The following is a 17,789-nucleotide window of genomic DNA, read 5'->3' on the forward strand; positions in this document are numbered from 1 at the left end:
GAGAAGAAATGTTATAAATGGTGTATATTTCTAGATAACTTGTGAAATTGTTTTTCTATAGTGTGATTGAAATCCTTTGTTTTAAATAAGAAATCTTTTATGGTAATGTTTTAAATTTAAAAACTTAGTACAGTAATAAAAGCAAATATTACTATTCAATAACAACTTAAAATATTTCTTCATAATTTTTATTAATTTTCTTGGTACTTAAGGAAAAGTAGACATAATTATTATTATTTCTGACACTTATACAGTGCATTAAAGTTTACAGAACACTTTACATAGATTATCTTATTTGAGATACTAGAGTTATTATCCCCATTTTGCAGATGATGAAACTGAGGCACAGAGAGTTTAAGCGACTTGCTCACGGTGCAGATAGTAAATTTCAGAAGATGAAAATTAAACCACTCTTCCTGATTTTACGTCCAGCATATTGCCTCTATCAGAGTCCTATTTGAACTCACAAATGCTCAGTGTAGGGAAGTGGAGGAGAAAGGGGACTTTTCTGAAGAAACTGGATTAGCTTCAGAAGGTTACAGTGAGGTTCTGTGTGTTTACATGGGCAGCTAGGTGGTGCAGTGGATAGAGTGTTGGACCTGGAGTCAGGAAGACTTATCTTCTTCTTGAATTCAAACCTGATCTCAGACACTTAGAGCTGTGTGACCTCCTGGGCACATCACTTAACCCTGTTTGCCTCAGTTTTTTCATTCGTAAAATGAGCTGGAGAAGGAAATGGCAAATCATTCTAGTGATTTTCTGCCAAAAAACTTCAAATGGGTCATGGAGAGTTAGACATGACTGAAAATGACTGAACAGCATGTGTTTATATATGTGAGAGCACCTAAGGGCTGGAGGTAGAACTAACTGAGCTGAGCTGTAAAAAGTGAAAAACAGAGCTGGGTGAGAATAGGGCAGGATGTCTGTGATTATTTTGAGAAGGAAATAAAGGTCTTTTATACACTTTTGTAGTCACTAGGTAGAATTGCTAACTGAGGACAGTGTGGTTGTTGTTGGTAGTGTTGGTGTGTGTGTATATGTATATATGGGTGTATTGGTAAAAAGAAGGGTAATATACATTTGTTTCAAGGTAGAGAGTGGTTGTCATTTGATTGGTGGGGTAAGATGGTGTATGTATCTAATAGTTTAGAGTGTACACAAGTTGGATGTTTGTAATTCAGGGAATGGCTAAATCTTTAACAACTCAGATTCTGCGGAACCTTTCTCTTGCTCCTCCCTCCTCTTACTCCCATTATCTTTGGGGTATCCCACATTTTGTCATCCCCCACATTTTGTCATCCATCTTTTCCCCCTTCATTATTTTGTGTTTTTGTTAATCACTCTCTTTCTGTTTACTGCTCTCTCCCCTTCAGTGTGTTCTCCCCTCCTAAACCCTTTAACTGGCTATAATATGTAACTAAAATATTTTCAAATAGCTACTGCATTTTAAAATAAAGTTTTGTTTCCATTAGTAATTTAAAAATCATGTGCATGTAACTTATGGTTGTCTCTATCTTAGAAGAGATAAAAGACAAACTTATGAAATTATTTCTTTTTTGAAAAAGCTTCTATTGTAGCCTTTGATTTTTTCCTTTTCTTTTAAAAAGTGTTTTTTTCATAACTTTTTTTTTATCACCATACTGTCTCCCAGTATCTTTTCCTTTCCCTCTCCCCATCCTAGAGAGAAAAAGAAAAGAAAAAGAAGAAAAAAATCATCATAGTTGAATAGTACATTGAAAAAGTCAGAAAAGAGGTGAAGCCTACAACACTAGTGGATCTCCTACTTTTGTAAAGTGGGGTGTGTGCTGTGCTAATACTTTCTCATATATCTTTTGTAGATCCATGCTTGTTCTTTATCATTTTGCAACATTTACTCTTGGTTTTCTTTTTTTGTGTGTGATTATTCTTTCCATTTATTTTACAGTTAGAGTGTGAATTGTATAATGTGTATATTGTTTTTTTGATTCTGCTAACTGCATCAATTCACATAGATCTTTTCATACTTCTCTGTATTTATAATTGTCCTTTTTATTGAAATATTTTTATGGAAATATTCCATTACATTTGTGTGCCACAATTTGTTTAACCATTCCCCCAGTTGATGGGCATCTACTTTGTTTCCAATTCTTTGATATCATGAAAAGTGTTATAAATATTTTGGTGTATATGGGGACTTTCTTGTTATCAGTGACCTCTTTGGGTTATGTCTAAAGGTAGTGGGATCTCTGGATCAAAGGGTATGGACATTTTAGGAATTTTATTTATATAATTCCAAAGTGCTTTCTAAAATGATTGTACTAATTGTACTAATGACAGCTTCACCAACAGTGGACAAGAGTGCCTATCTTTCCACAACCCCTCCCATGTAAACTATTCCCATTTTTTGTCATCTTTGCCAATTTGCTTTACTTAGTGTTGTTTTGATCTGCATTTCTCTTATTTGTGATTTGGAGCATTTTTTTTCATATAGTTGTTAAGAGTTTATAAGTTCTCTTTTGAGAACTCTTTGTTCATATCTTTTGACCATGATTTTTTTCCTTAACAATATCACTATCTCCTCTTCCACTTAACCCTCCCCCAGGCTAGTAATTTTTAACCGGGGTCCATTAACTTATTTTTAAAAAATATTTTGTTAACTGTATTTCAGTTCCTTTGTAATCCTAGGCATCATTTGACTGTCAGTGGGGTGCACAATACAAAAAAGGGTTAAGAATCTCTGTTCTCTATAAAAAGGTTCCTTACCCCTGCCTGGATTAAAAAGATAACTAATTACTTTAGCTTAAACTGCTTCTAATTGTCCTTTTTAATTGTGGGGAAAGTAATTATTAGTGTGTAGAATACTTAATAGAAAGGCTGTACTAGCTTTGACAAAAGGAAAGAAAATAGGTTAAAGGCATCTGGTCTCTATATTTTAATAGTATATTGTTAGTGATGACATGTTTCATCATAAATGTTTAAGGGAAATTATGTGAGCTCAAAATTGTTATATTTTTAAAGTTATGTTTATTTTAGTGGGTTTATGACATAATTTCGTTTGACCTTGTCAAAATTACTATCTACTGCTTGATAACTTAAGTGAGTTGCAAGGTGCAAGCTGTCAGTGGTGTATCCTTAAAGCATGATATGCACAACTGCTTGTAATTTCTTAGCATGACATATATGCTTGAATTTACTTTTGAAAGTTAATGATGGTAATATATTGCAGACATAAGCAGGGAGGAGAGAGGTTGCTTAATATATTATTTCATGCCATTTACTTGGAATAGAACTTCCTAATTCTATCTATGGGATGTGGCAATTTTTTAAATGAAAAATTCCAGTTATTAAATTTCAGCAGTGGCAAAAATGTTACATATGTTGGCCGCAAAATGAATACCTTGATGATTATTTCTTACTCATTTATATATCTGATAGGAACTATTTGTGCATGAGACATTGTTTAAGTTTCTTAATGCTTCACCAATCTTTTCCTTCTAACCCACTGGCATATCTTCTCATTGAAACTTTTCTGAAATTTGTCATTTTAACAATGGTCATTACCTGGTACGAGTTTTCTGTAATCTGAAAGATTTTAAATATTTATTTCTTAAGAATTGTAATTGTAGGTGATTTCATGTATGTACTACTTAAATTTTTGTTAAGTTTCTATAGAGGCATCGTTTATCTTTTAAAAAGTTTTTCTTTTACTAAGGTTTACGTGTTCATGCTAACAAAAATAGATTTGAGAATGAGAAATTGATGAATTATAAAAATTACCTAAGAGTTTTTAAACATTAAATAAAACTTGCACTAATTACAAATATAATAGGTTTCACCTAATCATAAGGAAAAGGAGAACAATGGCTTTTAGTTATGTATTTGAGGATGATCAAGAATAACTTGACTTTATCTTTTTCTCTATTTTGTGAATCCAAATGCAAAAATGTGCTGTAATGCATTTGGTTGAATGGCCACATTTTTTTCTCTAATATGGTCAGTATTCAGTGAAAGGACTTTAGAGATCATTCAATAATCTTTTAAATTTACGTTATTTACTACTTTATTTGAAAAACTTTTCTTAAGCATTTCTTTGGTCATGACATTTTAAAAAGAGATGAAAGTCTCTACTAGAATATAAATTTGGTGGCGGGAGAGGGTGTGGGTAATGACTTTATTATACGTTTCCAGGTTTTGTTTTCTGGATGAATGAGTTCATCTTTTATTTGAATATGTCTTGTATTCTTATATTTGGGAGAGGGAATGTGAAAGGGGAAGGAAACAGTTTTAATGAGAGGTAATATTAATTTTGGAATGTGATGCTCTTAATATTAAAAAGATTTCTCATTATTTGTACTATCTATGAAATGTTTAGCAAGAGAAATAGAATTCTACTTTGAGACCATCTTCTTATAAAACTTCTAGATTCCATTTTTGACAGAAGTGGCAAGTTACATAATCTTTAAAGAAATTTTCCAGGTTTACTTTTGTCCTGTGGAGGACACAGTTTCCATTCTTGACTAAGATGAGGAGAAAGTTGGAGAGCTTGCTTTAAGATCTATTTTTTTTTTCTTAGTTTGTCCAGTTGGTTTGGATTTGAGTGATCTGTTTCACTGAATTGGAGATGCCTCATTTCCCGGCCTATTTTATTTTTCAGTTGGGGTGTGACACAGCGCTGAGCCATCTGTTGTGGATTCACTTGAGAAAGATTATGACTTTTATAGTCCTCTTCTTGCAGTTTCATTACTAATTTTGTTATGGGAAATTAAGTTTAAAAGTTAAGACAATTTTGTTATTGTTTCTAATGGAAGTTATGGTTTAAATGTCAAATCTCATAGACAGAATTTTTTTTTTCTAAAGAAAAGCAAAACAATACATAAGAATTCTTCATTTTTCTGAACTCTTTTCTTTATAGTCCTTGAGCATTTTCAACGTTGGTTATGTATATTCAACCATATTCAGCTATAGATAAGCAACAAACCGCATGGCCTTTTCCCAAGAGAAATCAGACATTTGGCCCAGAGAGAGCTAGACAGTAGTAGGTCTAAAACAAATCTAATACACTGTAGCTCTCCCTTCTCTTTTCATTTTGTTTGGATTTCATGAGGCTGTGTCTTTGGGGAAACTTGGAAATGAATTTGCTGTGGGAATCATTTTTTTTTAGCTTTCTGATAAAGTCAAATCAGGTATGAATGGCTGGAAAAGGAGAAGGAAATGTGAGTAAGCTGGTGCAAATTTTATAGAATCGTAACAGTTTAGAAATGAAAAGGAGTTTAGAGGTTATTTAGTCCAACTCTTTTATATTACAGATGAAAAAACGGAAGTTAGGAAAGGATAAATGACTTGCTTACAGACACTTCACTAGTTAGTGTTAGAGTTAGGAACGGAGTCCAGGTCTCTTTACTCCTAATCCAGTGTTCTTTCTACTATGCTATTGCTATTTAATAGGTCAAATAGGGATGTATTAATTGTAGCAGGCTTTTTATTTAAACAACAAGGAGGATCTACTTTTGTTTTATCTCTTGGTTTACATGAGAAAGGTTTAATGGTTATTTAAATTCTGTAACCCTTTGAGAAAACTCATCAAATAAAATAGAATACATAAAAATAAAATTTTATATTAAAAACTATTTTTAAGAGTTCATTGAATTTATTATTTTTAGTCTCTCTCTCTCTCTCTCCCTCCTTTCTGTCTTCCCCTCTCTTTTCCCTCTCTCTCCCTCTCCCCCTTCTCCCCTCCTTTTCAGATTTGTTTTGTTTTCTTTTGGTAGCCTTCTGATAAAGGTATTTATTTTTATCATATCTTTATGAGAAGCTGTTTTTCTTGATTACAGCTTGCTTTTTCCATAGGTATGGTCCTCATTCGGAGTGAGAATGGACAGTTGTTAATGCTTCCTCAACAGACCTTGGCACAGATGCAGGCACAAGCCCACGCTCAGACCCAGCCTCAGAATACCATGGCACCACGCCCTGCAACTCCCACAAGTGCCCCTCCTGTTCAGATATCAACTGTGCAGGTGAGTGTACAAATTAGTACTTAGGTATTTCATTGTTTTCTTGTTCTCATATTGTGAGGTGTTGTCTTGATCTTACATTTCAAATCATGGCTCCTTTTGGCTCCTCTGCAAATCTCTTACACTGCAAATCGTGACTCCTTTTGTGCCTTTTTATCCTGACCTATCCTTGGCCATATCTTTCTCTATAGATTTCATAAAGGATCCAACACAATAGACTGAAGCCTTTTCATTACTTAAAGGGTACCAGCACAGAACTCAGGTTGTCCAGTTATTTACAAATGAGCACAATTCTTCCAAAAACACTTCTTTTAATTGGTCATTCTATTATTAATTTAGGATGTTGGGACATTTAACTCAAAACTTACGAAGCTGTCACATAGTGGTACCATTGGTACCTCATATATCCCAGGATCACACCCAGGATCTGTTGTGAATTTTCTTTTCCTCTTTTTCCTTTTTGACTCTGATTCTTAAAGCAAGCCATAATAAGATAGAAGAATTGTCCAACCCCCTCATTTTACAGATGAGGAAATTGAGACTTATAGTGGGGAGCTGACTTCTTTATGATCCCAGAATTTCAAAGTTAGAAGGGGTTGTAGGAGGCCATCTAGTCAAATCTATACTTGATTGAAAACCTTTCTCTTGTTTTTTTTTTTTTTTGTCTTAGATATACCAGTACAAGTTTTACAGAGGTAGTAAGTAGCAGAGTTGAGGATTCAAACCCAAATCTTCTACTCTAAATATGGTATTCTTTCGCAATATCATATTAAGTTAGAGAGTAAATATTCACAGAGTGTTTTAAAAAGCAGTTCACTCCACTTATTTAATTATAGGTCATTGAATCTCTTTATTGATCACTTGCTAATTAAGTAAGGGTGGAGGTATGTGGGAGGAGAGGTTATCAGAAAATTTTAAAGTGTAAACATGCCCATTGCCGATTAACCTGCAATATGAACTAATGAATATGAAAAACATCCCTGAAATGAAGATGTAAATTAGCAGCAAAGTAAAGTTAACTGTAATTTGATATTTATACAACTTTTCATGGGTAAACTTTGATATATTCAGTGTAGATTTTACACTTATAATCTGATGATAATGACTGATATTATTGAAAGAGTGGCAATGATCACAGAAAGTTATACCTAAAAAAGCCAGAGGAGATCCTTGCAGGTACTAGAGAGCTGTTGAAAGGTATCTGTGTACCCTGTGCAAGATTTGAGAATTGCTCTTGTGTTGTTATCCTTCATAGACTTTGACCCTTTGCTGTGACATACAACTTACACATACTGAGACATATGCTTTTGTATTACAAAATCTAAAACAATATTTTAAAATGCTGTGTCCTAGGCAGCTGTCTACTTTGTCAATTCCAGTTCTTACTCAAGCTGAGAGTTCTGGTCTTCTTAACAGTTCATCTTAACAGTTATTGCTGACACTTAAGTGGAGTTGGTTAGGTAAATCAACAAATGTTTAAAGTGTTGTAACACCTTATTTGTCATTGCATGTCAGGATCTGGGAATCTGGTTTGAGTTATCTGAAAAGAACATCTTTTAGCTTTTAAGTTAGAAAATTTAGCTAGATAGTAATGGCACAGACATTTGTAACTGCTTTAAACATTCAGATCCCATGGAGTTAGCTAAGAACTCCCAATTAAATGGAAATTAACTGTGTAGTTAATTTTTAATGTGTGCTTTTAAATAAGTATGCAAGATTGTGTGGATTGATCATTTATTTGATTAGGTTCTTGTAGGGTTCATGTGGAAGAATTAAAGTTACATGTTAGATTTTGATAAGTGTAGAAGAATGTCAAAATTCTAAAATGTTTTATTTTCGGGGTTTTATGTTCGGGGTTGGGGATTATATGTTGGAGGTCAAAGTTTTTTCTAACAGAACACTTTGTTCTAAGGGGAGATTATATTAAGACATTGTCTCTAAGTATTATGATTTTAATTATAGTTATCTACATTTGTTCTGAGATTAATTGCTGGTGATTAAAATGGGGACTAACACAGAACCTGAAAACAACTTTTCTTACCACCTGAGCCATATCATCTGAAACAGTGAAAAATGCAATATTCTTTTTAATACAGGAGAGTGTATGTTAATAGTGAACTTATGAAATATTCCCCATTTTTAATCTTAAGTAATCTAAAATGTTATTTTCCATGGTATAGTAATGTTATTTTGTGCTCCCCTAATAGCATGTGTTAAATAAAATGAAATTTGAAATATGTATATTCTCATTTTAGTTGTTGGTTTTACATTTCATATACCTATCACACACACTTTAACTGCCAGCCTTCTTTCAGGAAAGCATCAAAACTGAATTGAGAGAGGCCTAAATAGCTTCTGTTAACTTTGGCTTAAGAAGGATTTTAAATGACCATTTCCCTGGCCTTATGTAACACTTTAACCAATATATAACACAAGAAATATTTTTATTGCTTTAATTGCTGTTCTGTAGTCTCTACTAACATAGTAGTTATTCATAGCAAAACTTTGATATGACATTTCACATTTCTAAAAATATTCTCTAATATTATCTAAAATAAGGTAAAATAATTTTAGTTGTACATTTGTTAGAGTTTATGAGAAGACATAGATCATGTGGACTTCTGTTTTTAGTAGAACAGGTTTCTGATTGCCTCTAGAATATTATTGAAATCTTTGAATAACTGTTGTTTAAATTTATAAGGCAATTATTTTAGATGATGACCTTATAATACATTATTCTAATGTATTTGGTACTGTATTTGTTATAAATTTGATTTTTTTCATATGTTGGCCAGACTATCCTTTATATCCTACCCTATATGCACATATTCATTCCAGTGCTTATCACTCTGCTTTGGAACATAGTAAATGCTTAACAAATGTATTTTGCTTGGTACATTTGGTACAAACTTTAGACAATTCTGATTTCTTTTTCAGGCTCCTGGAACACCAATTATTGCACGACAAGTGACCCCGACTACCATAATTAAGCAAGTGTCTCAGGCACAGACAACGGTACAGCCAACTACAACATTACAGCGTTCTCCTGTAGTACAGGTGAATAGTTACTAAAAATGAAACTGTAATCCTGAAATAATTTTAAGAACTTTGTTAAAGCAGTTGCTCTTGATAGTGGGTGGAGATATAAAGTGATTTATAATTAATGCCAGTGATTGGATGCTGCTTAGACCTCATGAGTCTATTATGATAACCGAATACCTTTTTATTTGGGGTGCAAACTATTGTTTGATCCTTTTACTGCTAAAGATTAAAAGTGGTGAGTGAAACATTTTGTAATCAGCTCTGTGAGAAAGAAGTGATATTTATATCTCTAATCCTAAGCAATAGCAGTAAAATGGCTGTAGAAAGAATGAAAGAAGAGTGAGAGTTTTCTGATTATTCAGGAGATCTGTCCTCAAATCACTGGATGCACATCAGACTCAAAAGTAAATAAGAAAAACATTATCAGCTAACTTTTTATTCTGTCTTGCTTATCCTTTCTCCAGTAGGTACCCAAGTGGTAAAATAAGTGATTTTGGCCTATATGAGGATTGTTTTGTTCTAATTAATGAGTGAAGATGGCCTTCATATGTGTTAGCAAAATAAGAATGGGATTGTAGGTACTGTAAATTATTTGGTATTATTGGTCTCAAATTAATTGAAAATTAAGATACATTAATTAAAATTTGTAGTAAAAGGTGATTTTTAAAAGAAAACTTAGAATAGATATTCTTTAAACATACCATTTATATAGTGAAACATCTTCATGTAATTAGGAAGAAGTTATTTTCCACTGAAATAATTTTGATATCTAGGCAAAATATTTATGGAAATTAATGTTTATATTTAGAAAATAAACTTTTGAATAGCGTATTAGATAATCAATTTTGATACTTTTCTGATATTTTAGGAAATCTTTTGAAAGACAATTTGAAATGTGTCACCTAAAAATTTTTATAGAGTCATGAAATCTTGGACTTGGAAGGGATGTCAGAGAACATTTAGTTTAACCTATACTTGAGCAGGTACTCTATGATATCCTTGACTAGAGTTTATTCAGCCTTTCAGCTAATAGAAAACCTCCAGTGAAGGGGGATTTACCTCTTTAGCAAGCTTGTTCTGTTTTTGGACAGTTCTCATTATTAGGAAGTGTTTCCTCAGATGGAATGGAAATTGTCATTCTTCATCTTCCAGATCTTTGTCTAAGTCTTTCCCCTAGGGTCAAGCAAATGAGTCTAATCTTTTGACATGATAGCCCATCAAATTACTTGACGACTGCTAACATGTTCCCTTCCTATCCCTGCCAACTCTTTACTTTGATCCTTGTCTGACATGATTTTTAATTTCCCTCATCATGCTTCTTGCCTCCTTCTGGGAGTATTTTTGTTTGTCCCTGTCTTTCCTAATAAAGTATGCTCAGAATTTAATAAACTATTTCAGATGTGGTCTGACAGGGAAAAGTACTCTAACCTATCATGTTCTTAGTGCTCTATTTCTATTAATACAACCTGAGATTACATTACCTTTTATGACTCTCATATCATACCACTGGTTTATGTAGAGCTTGAAGTCCACTAAAAATCCCATACTTTTCCCCATATTAAATAAATATTGTTTAGCTACATCTTCCCCACATTACACTTATGTAGTTGATTTTTAAAAACCTAGTAAGATGTTGGGATTCATTAGTATTAAATTTCAGCTTATTAATTTGACCCATCATTCAAGCCTCTTGATTTTTTTTTTTTTTTGCATCTTGAGTCTTTCTTCCAGCAATTAGCAAGTTCTCTCAGTTGTAGATTGGATACGTATTCATCATCCAAGTCATTGATTAAAATTGTTGAATGGAATAGGGGAAAGGACAGATTCCTGGGGCATTCCATTAGGTACTTCCAGTTGACATCATTCTTTGACTGGGTTGTTCAACTGGTTTTAAATTCACTTAACTGTAGTTTACATCTTTTATTTGGGTTTATAATGGTACTTTAGGAGATTTTTTTCCACCTACTGGAATCCAGGTATATACTATGTATAAAACATTCCCATGTTCTAGACTAGTAGCTGTCAAAAAAAAAAGAAATAGATTAGTTTGGAATTAGTCTGGACTTGTGCATCATAAAGCTATACACTCTAGTGCCTCCTTTTCTAAATGTACACAAACCATTCCTTAAATAATTTTTCTTCAGGAATCAAATTCATTAGCCTATAGTTTGAAAAATCACTTTCCCCTCTTTTTAAAAACTGTGACAGTCTTGTACCACTTCTGCTATTACTACAGTTTCTCAGAGATCATGTGGAGCTTGCTGTCACATGCACAAGTTCTTTCAGTACCTTTATGTTCAGTACTGGTGACTTGATGGGGTAGATGTCATCTTACGGTCTTCTCAGCTTATCTTGGATTTCATTTTCCTGTTAGCTTTTTGTACTTAGTCTGAAATCATTCTACTTTGTAGAGAAAACAGAAGCAATATGATTGGTTCTTTCATTTCTTTGTAGTTGTTTACTTTTATCCCATGTATGTTAAAATAGCAACCCTGTCTCTTCTTTGGTCTTCCTCTTGTCCCCATCATAGCAAAGAGGAATCCCCCCTTTTTTGTTACCCATAGCATTTATTAGTTTAACATTTTTTTGAGGGCAAAATCTTTCTAAGAAGCTTGGTTGGATATTATAAGCAATATCACCTCATAAAACAGTGAAATAGGGGAAGGAAAAACGAGTTTACGTAAAACTTGGTGAGAGACTCAACTAAGCAAAATCGTCCCAAGGGCATTTAAAAGTGAAACTGAAAGGACAACAAAGACAAAAAATGGAAAAGATCTGTGAAGATTTCTATAACAAACTGTTTTCTCCATCAATGACAGTGGAGCCACCACATTTGGACTCTAACATCACAGTCCCTGCTGTGCTATAGGAAGAAGTGGAAATGACACTAAAGAAAGCAAAGATGGGAAGAGCATCTGGACTGGACCAAGTATACACAAAGGAGGTCTGTGCTGGAGGTGATTCAATTTTGAGTGCATTGAGGGATTAATTCTCAAGGTATCTGAAAAAGGGAAGGATACTAAATGCCTGGAAAAAGTCACAGACCTTATTATTACCCCAAAAAGACAACTGAGAAAATATCAGCAACCACTGACCCATGTGACTGCTTTCTCAACTCTACAAAATTTTTTTATGAGATTTTATATATTGTGGGCAGCATTGATGAAAGCATGAGAAGAGAATAGGCAGGCAGGCTTTTGCAAATAGTAATCTATGGTAGACCACATCTTTACAGTTACACAATTGACTGAAAGGTGTAGAGAATGCAATATACTACTGTATTCATTGTTTGACTATAAAGAATTTGATTTGGTTGAGCAAAACACCACCTTAAAAAGTTTACTTCAATAAGGTGTCTCCTTGCCATTTGTCAAAATCAAATAAAGTTCTTTGAAAGACGTAAGAGTAGAAAGAACTTTTGGTTGACCTCCTACTTATTAATAATGATTCATAGTGATGCGTATGATATGATTCTTAAAACCAGTTGATGTATGCTCCTCAGAGATATTTGCCACCATTGTGGAGATAGTCCTGTTCAGTGTACAGATGGAAGAGGGATTCTCTATAGATGGTGAGGCCCTCCAGATGTTCCTATTTGAGGATGACATTGTGCTGACTACATCAAGACCTGGAATATTGCCTCCTAAATATGATCTAAAATCACTCTAAAGAGGTTGACATAATTATCCTCACAGGAAAAACCAAGTGGACAAAGAATTTTGCCTGTTGTCCATACTATGATATGCATTTCAGTGGACAGCCCATAGAGCTGGTTCATCAATACATATATCTTGGACATACGCAGTGGATGGACAATAAGCTATGCCCAGAATTAAACAGAAGGAGGAAAACAGGCTGGATTGCCATTAAGCTATGTGTAGCACTTTCACTTACCCCAAGTTTCTTTCTGAGACAAAACGTTATTTTGTTTAACAGCAGTATTCTTTTGGTGATACTATATGCCAAAAGCCAAGGAATACTACAATATTTGAAGAATTAAAAGTTGAGGGCACCCAAAGGGTAACGGAGAATTGCATTGTTGCCATGTATTAAGTTGCATCGAATTGCCAAGGAAGAATTGTTTAGAAGGAGAGGCATAAAGGATATCAGCGGGAGATAATATAACTGGAAAGGAAGATGGGCTAGTCATATAGTGAGCACAAGAGATAAGTAAAGGACAGTATGCATATGATGCCAAGAGATCTAGAGGAAGGCCCTAACATGTTGGGTGGACCACCCTGTCCTGCCCCTGTGGAGGAAAGACATGGACAAAAGTACCATTGGATGAGAAGGCATGGATGGGTTCTGATCTGCACCACTGGAGGGAGAAATCACATCGATGAGCTCAAAGATCTGTCAGAGGAGAAACAAAAGTCATTCTTCACAAACCTCAGCTTTGTTTTTAGCATTTCTCACACGCTTATCTGATACTCTTCTGTTCATTACCAGTTATCTCTTCTTGCTTCCATCTTCTGTATATTGAAAAAAAATCTGTTGGTTGATGAATTCCCTGTATAGTCACATTATTATCTTTATGTAGCTTCTTTTATTCTTTAGGAGAAATGTTTGTGATCATGGTAGGACTTCAGGTCATCAGATCCTATCTTTTATCACATATCTTTTACCTAGCTTTTCCCTTCTTATCTTATTAATAAATTTTATGATGGCATTGTCATTCACGTTTAAGATTCCTATAATTTCTAATACAAAAAGTTTATTCCTATTTGTCAGTACTAGGTCCAGAGTAGAAGTTATTTTGCCTTTTGAAGAATGAAATTTATCATGAAGGCAAGTCAAAATTTTCTTAGCTGTTCTACTTGGATCAGAGAGCTCAAGAAGATGTTTATTTAGTTAAGGTCTGTCATTATACAGTAGCTGAATTTTAGTTTTTTGTTCAAGGTTCTACTTAAAGTTAAAATTTTTCATTGAAATGGCCCTACACTTGGGAACTGGGCAAGACACTCTTTCCTTTCTTCTATGCCATGTGGTTGCCTGCTCCTAGGATTAGGGTGTTTTTTTGGTTGTTTTTTTTTAGTATCATAGTCTAGCTACATTAGTACTTAAATTAGCTTTCATGGGCTGGCTTAAGGAATCTAACTTCCCTTTTTTGGCATTGCTTCTATGGGTAAATATGTTGTGGATTCCACTTTACCTATTAATGAACTTCTGTGTGTGTTCTGTTCATATATTAGCAATTGCCAATACCTGGAGGAAGAAAAAGAAATATTTGAAGGCTAGGTTTGCAAACGAAGAAGGTATATATTTAAAAATATCAATGAATATTCAGATATGTTAATGTGAAAAAGAGCAGAAATCTTAGAAATTTGTTGAGAACCTGAAGCTTGATCTGTAGGAATTTATTAGTGTATGTTCAGCCCTACCAGATTTGTTAGCAGTCATAGTAACAATTCCCTTACTTTAATATGTTTATTCTTGTCTAAAACTGACCATCTTTCCTATTTATCACATCTTTTTGAAGATCCTCCTCTTTGTGACTCTTGATGAAATTAGCTTTTGAGTATTTTTCTTTTAAAGAATTGGAGATAGAATGGATGGAAATTGTAGCAAAAGGAGCTAGTATTACCTCTGAGATTTAATCACCTTCACTTGTGATGTATTTAATTTGTGTATTTTTATTTTAGCATGGATATACTTATTGGAGGCATTTTGATATTTTTCAAGTACTGGTGCAGTCAATTAGTGAGTTAGAAAAATTTGAGATTAAGAGAGCTGTTGTAGTGGAAAGACTACCAACTTGGAATCAAAAGACTGTTCAAATCCTCGATGCCGTTTATTATAACTGTGTAACCTTAAGAGCAAATCACTTCACTTCATTAGGTCTCAGTTTTCTCTACTGTACAATAGATGGAACAGAGAATTAGATTACACTTTTCTGGTCCCTTCCAGTTCTGAAAGTCTATGATTCTATGAATTAAATATTGATAAATTCGATGAGGCAAAGGGATAAGGGAGACTGACTGGTTTCTGATGTCCACTTTCCCTGAGTAGCAGGGGCCTCATTTTACGAAGTAAGATAAATATTATTAACCTTTCTAGTCCCTAAGATTTTTAACACTGACTTTTTAAAGCCAAATTACTTTTAATTCCTAATTGTGAAAAGACCAAATTCTATCAATATCTGACACAAGTACAAAGAGTTTTTGTATTAGTGTAGTGCTATGAAACTTTAGAGACACAAATGTTTAATGCTTTGCCATCTTACTCGAATTAGAACCTGTGCAGTCTTCAGTTAATCATATTTGTAACTCACTTTTCATTTTAAACCTGAGTACTTTTGTGCCATCCAGTGGTCAGATTTCAGTATTGCAATACTAGATGATTGTAGCTCTATGTAATATCAATTTTGGTATTTCAAGTAGCTGTAGGAAGTTAAATTAACAGTAGCTATATCTGAAAACTGATTTTGACTTCATGATGTGCAGTTACCAATTATTTCATGTTTGTTGTAGCCTCAGATTGTTCTGGGTGGTACTGCACAGACAGCTGCATTAGGAACAGCCTCGGCTGTACAGCCTGGAACTCCTCAGAGGACTGTACAAGGAGCCACAGCAACTTCTGCTGCTGCCACAGTAAGATCATACTTACACTCTTCTTATTCTAAAGCAGGGATTCTTTACTGTTTTGATGTCATCAATTCCTTTTTTGTCTTCTGGTGCAGCCTTTGGACCTCTTCTCAGAATAGTGTTTTTAAATGCATAAAATACATAGAATTGCAAAGGAACTAATTATAGGGAAAATAATATGATTTTTTTTTTTCCATCTAAGTTCACAGACCTCCTGAAATCTAGGCTCTAATTCCTTAGAGGTTCATGGACCCTCAGGAACACCTGCTCTAAAGAGATGTGTAGATACAAAATGATATGTTGGTTAAGCACATTAAGGGTCTATTATATATAATTAAGAAAATTATTTGATTAATAACAATAGTTTACATTTATATGTTGCTTTGATGCAACATATGCAAAGTGCTTTCTGTTTATCTTCACAATAACCTTGTGAAGCAGGAAGCAAACTTCACTAAATTCCTATTCTGATTTTGCATGGTGACATAGAATTGACTTTGGGTTTGTGAAAATTATGCCAACAGAGAACCGACTTTGAAAGACCCTGTAGAGGCTCAGTAATGGACTTTGTGTCCATTGTCCGAGGGCTCGCCTAGTTGAATTGGATAGACTGATCGCTGTAGTGTTGGTGCAACAACTCATTAAATGGTGTCTCAAAGGGTGGAAAGATTGTCATCGGTATCAGTTTCAGGAATACCCATACCACAGAAATCACAAATTGCTTATTAAGTATTTTTAGAAAGGGAGCAAATCAAAGCTCATGTTGTAGTTTTTCCAGTGACAAAAATCTGTTTAGTTTCATTCCTATTATATGAATACATGGGGAACATCAATTTATATTGTACTTTCACCCCAAGGCAAAGTTAATTTTTGAATATATATAAAAAAGAACCTATTTTCTTTTGCATGTAAAGACTTTCATGCCAGAATTCTAGAGTTAAGAATTTTTGCATCTTTATGAAAATAACTAATTAAGAAATAAAAATTAAAAGAAATATGCATACACCAGTGGGACTGGAAGCTAGTAATGAAAAATTACATTTTTAATACTTTTTGGATCACTTATTTGTTTTCATATTTAACACAGGAAACTATGGAAAATGTGAAGAAATGTAAGAATTTTCTATCTACATTAATAAAACTGGCCTCATCTGGTAAACAGTCTACAGAGACAGCAGCAAATGTCAAAGAATTAGTACAGAACTTGCTGGTAAGAACATTTTTGAACAGTGGTACTTTGCATTAACATACATTTTTATGCCAAAAAAATAGCTTCGCTATGGTGTGATTATATAGGGCAGGTATGAAAAGAAAATACTTCTCAAAATTTGGTGAAACTAAAAAGTTTTATTTGGATAAGGTTATGATGGACTAGATTCTGTTTTGTTTTGTTTTGTTTTGTTTTGTTTTTGCCAAAATCATAGTGTATTTTAGATTGATAAATTTAGAGGGAGAAATTTGGACTTTATGAGAACAGCCCAACTTTACCTCCAACTTTGACAATTTCCAAGCTGATCTTCCTTCAGTCTGACCGTTCTCTTCATCCCTTCTCACCAGAACTTAGGCTCTCCTTCTGGGACACTGGGCTCTGATAGCTGAGCTTTCACCTTATCCTGTCCAGAATGAGGCCTTTATGCCTCTTTGCTGCTTCTAAACTGTGCCACCTGTACTTTGGTTATTTTCCTTATCTCTTTCCTATCAGAACTATAACTGTCTCCCAGGGAGTGTGGCTTCTAATTAGGTTAGTTTTATTTTTACTGGAACCAGGCTACCATGATACCTGATGTTGCTGTGAGGTAAGCTAGGATCTCTGGCCATTCTCTGTCTCCAGCACCCCTGAGGCTACACTTAGGCAAGTGAACTGGTGCCATTGAAGGACCATGTCTGATTCTGCTGAGAGGTTTCTGGCTTATGTTTTGTGCATTTCTGGGGAAGAAGAGATCAAATAAAGATAAAAATAAAATGCACATACTAGTGTTGAAGACATTTTAACATGTTAACAAGGTGTTAGCACTCTGCTACCCCTGTATTAAGTGTGAAAAAATTCCTTAATTGAATTAAGATGAGAAACTGATTTGACTGGGCAAAAGATTGTCCATGTCCTTAACAATTAAGTTAATCAGTTTTAGACTTGAGGTCATTCAGCAGGTGGCAAAGACAACTTTTGATTCAT

General features: G+C 34.0%; 1 protein-coding gene across 1 annotated transcript in view; it reads left to right on the forward strand.

The window, feature by feature from the left end:
• Positions 1-17,789, forward strand: part of TAF4 (TATA-box binding protein associated factor 4) — a 156,330-nt gene that overhangs the window by 114,353 nt on the left and 24,188 nt on the right. Inside the window, exons 3-6 of the mRNA XM_072633372.1 lie at positions 5,827-5,993; positions 8,928-9,047; positions 15,503-15,622; positions 16,704-16,826. Coding sequence (XP_072489473.1) covers positions 5,827-5,993; positions 8,928-9,047; positions 15,503-15,622; positions 16,704-16,826 — 530 coding nt within the window. The remainder of the gene's footprint in view (positions 1-5,826; positions 5,994-8,927; positions 9,048-15,502; positions 15,623-16,703; positions 16,827-17,789) is intronic.

This window comes from Notamacropus eugenii, chromosome 1 (assembly GCF_028372415.1).
Source record: "Notamacropus eugenii isolate mMacEug1 chromosome 1, mMacEug1.pri_v2, whole genome shotgun sequence".
NCBI classification, from domain to species: domain Eukaryota; kingdom Metazoa; phylum Chordata; class Mammalia; order Diprotodontia; family Macropodidae; genus Notamacropus; species Notamacropus eugenii.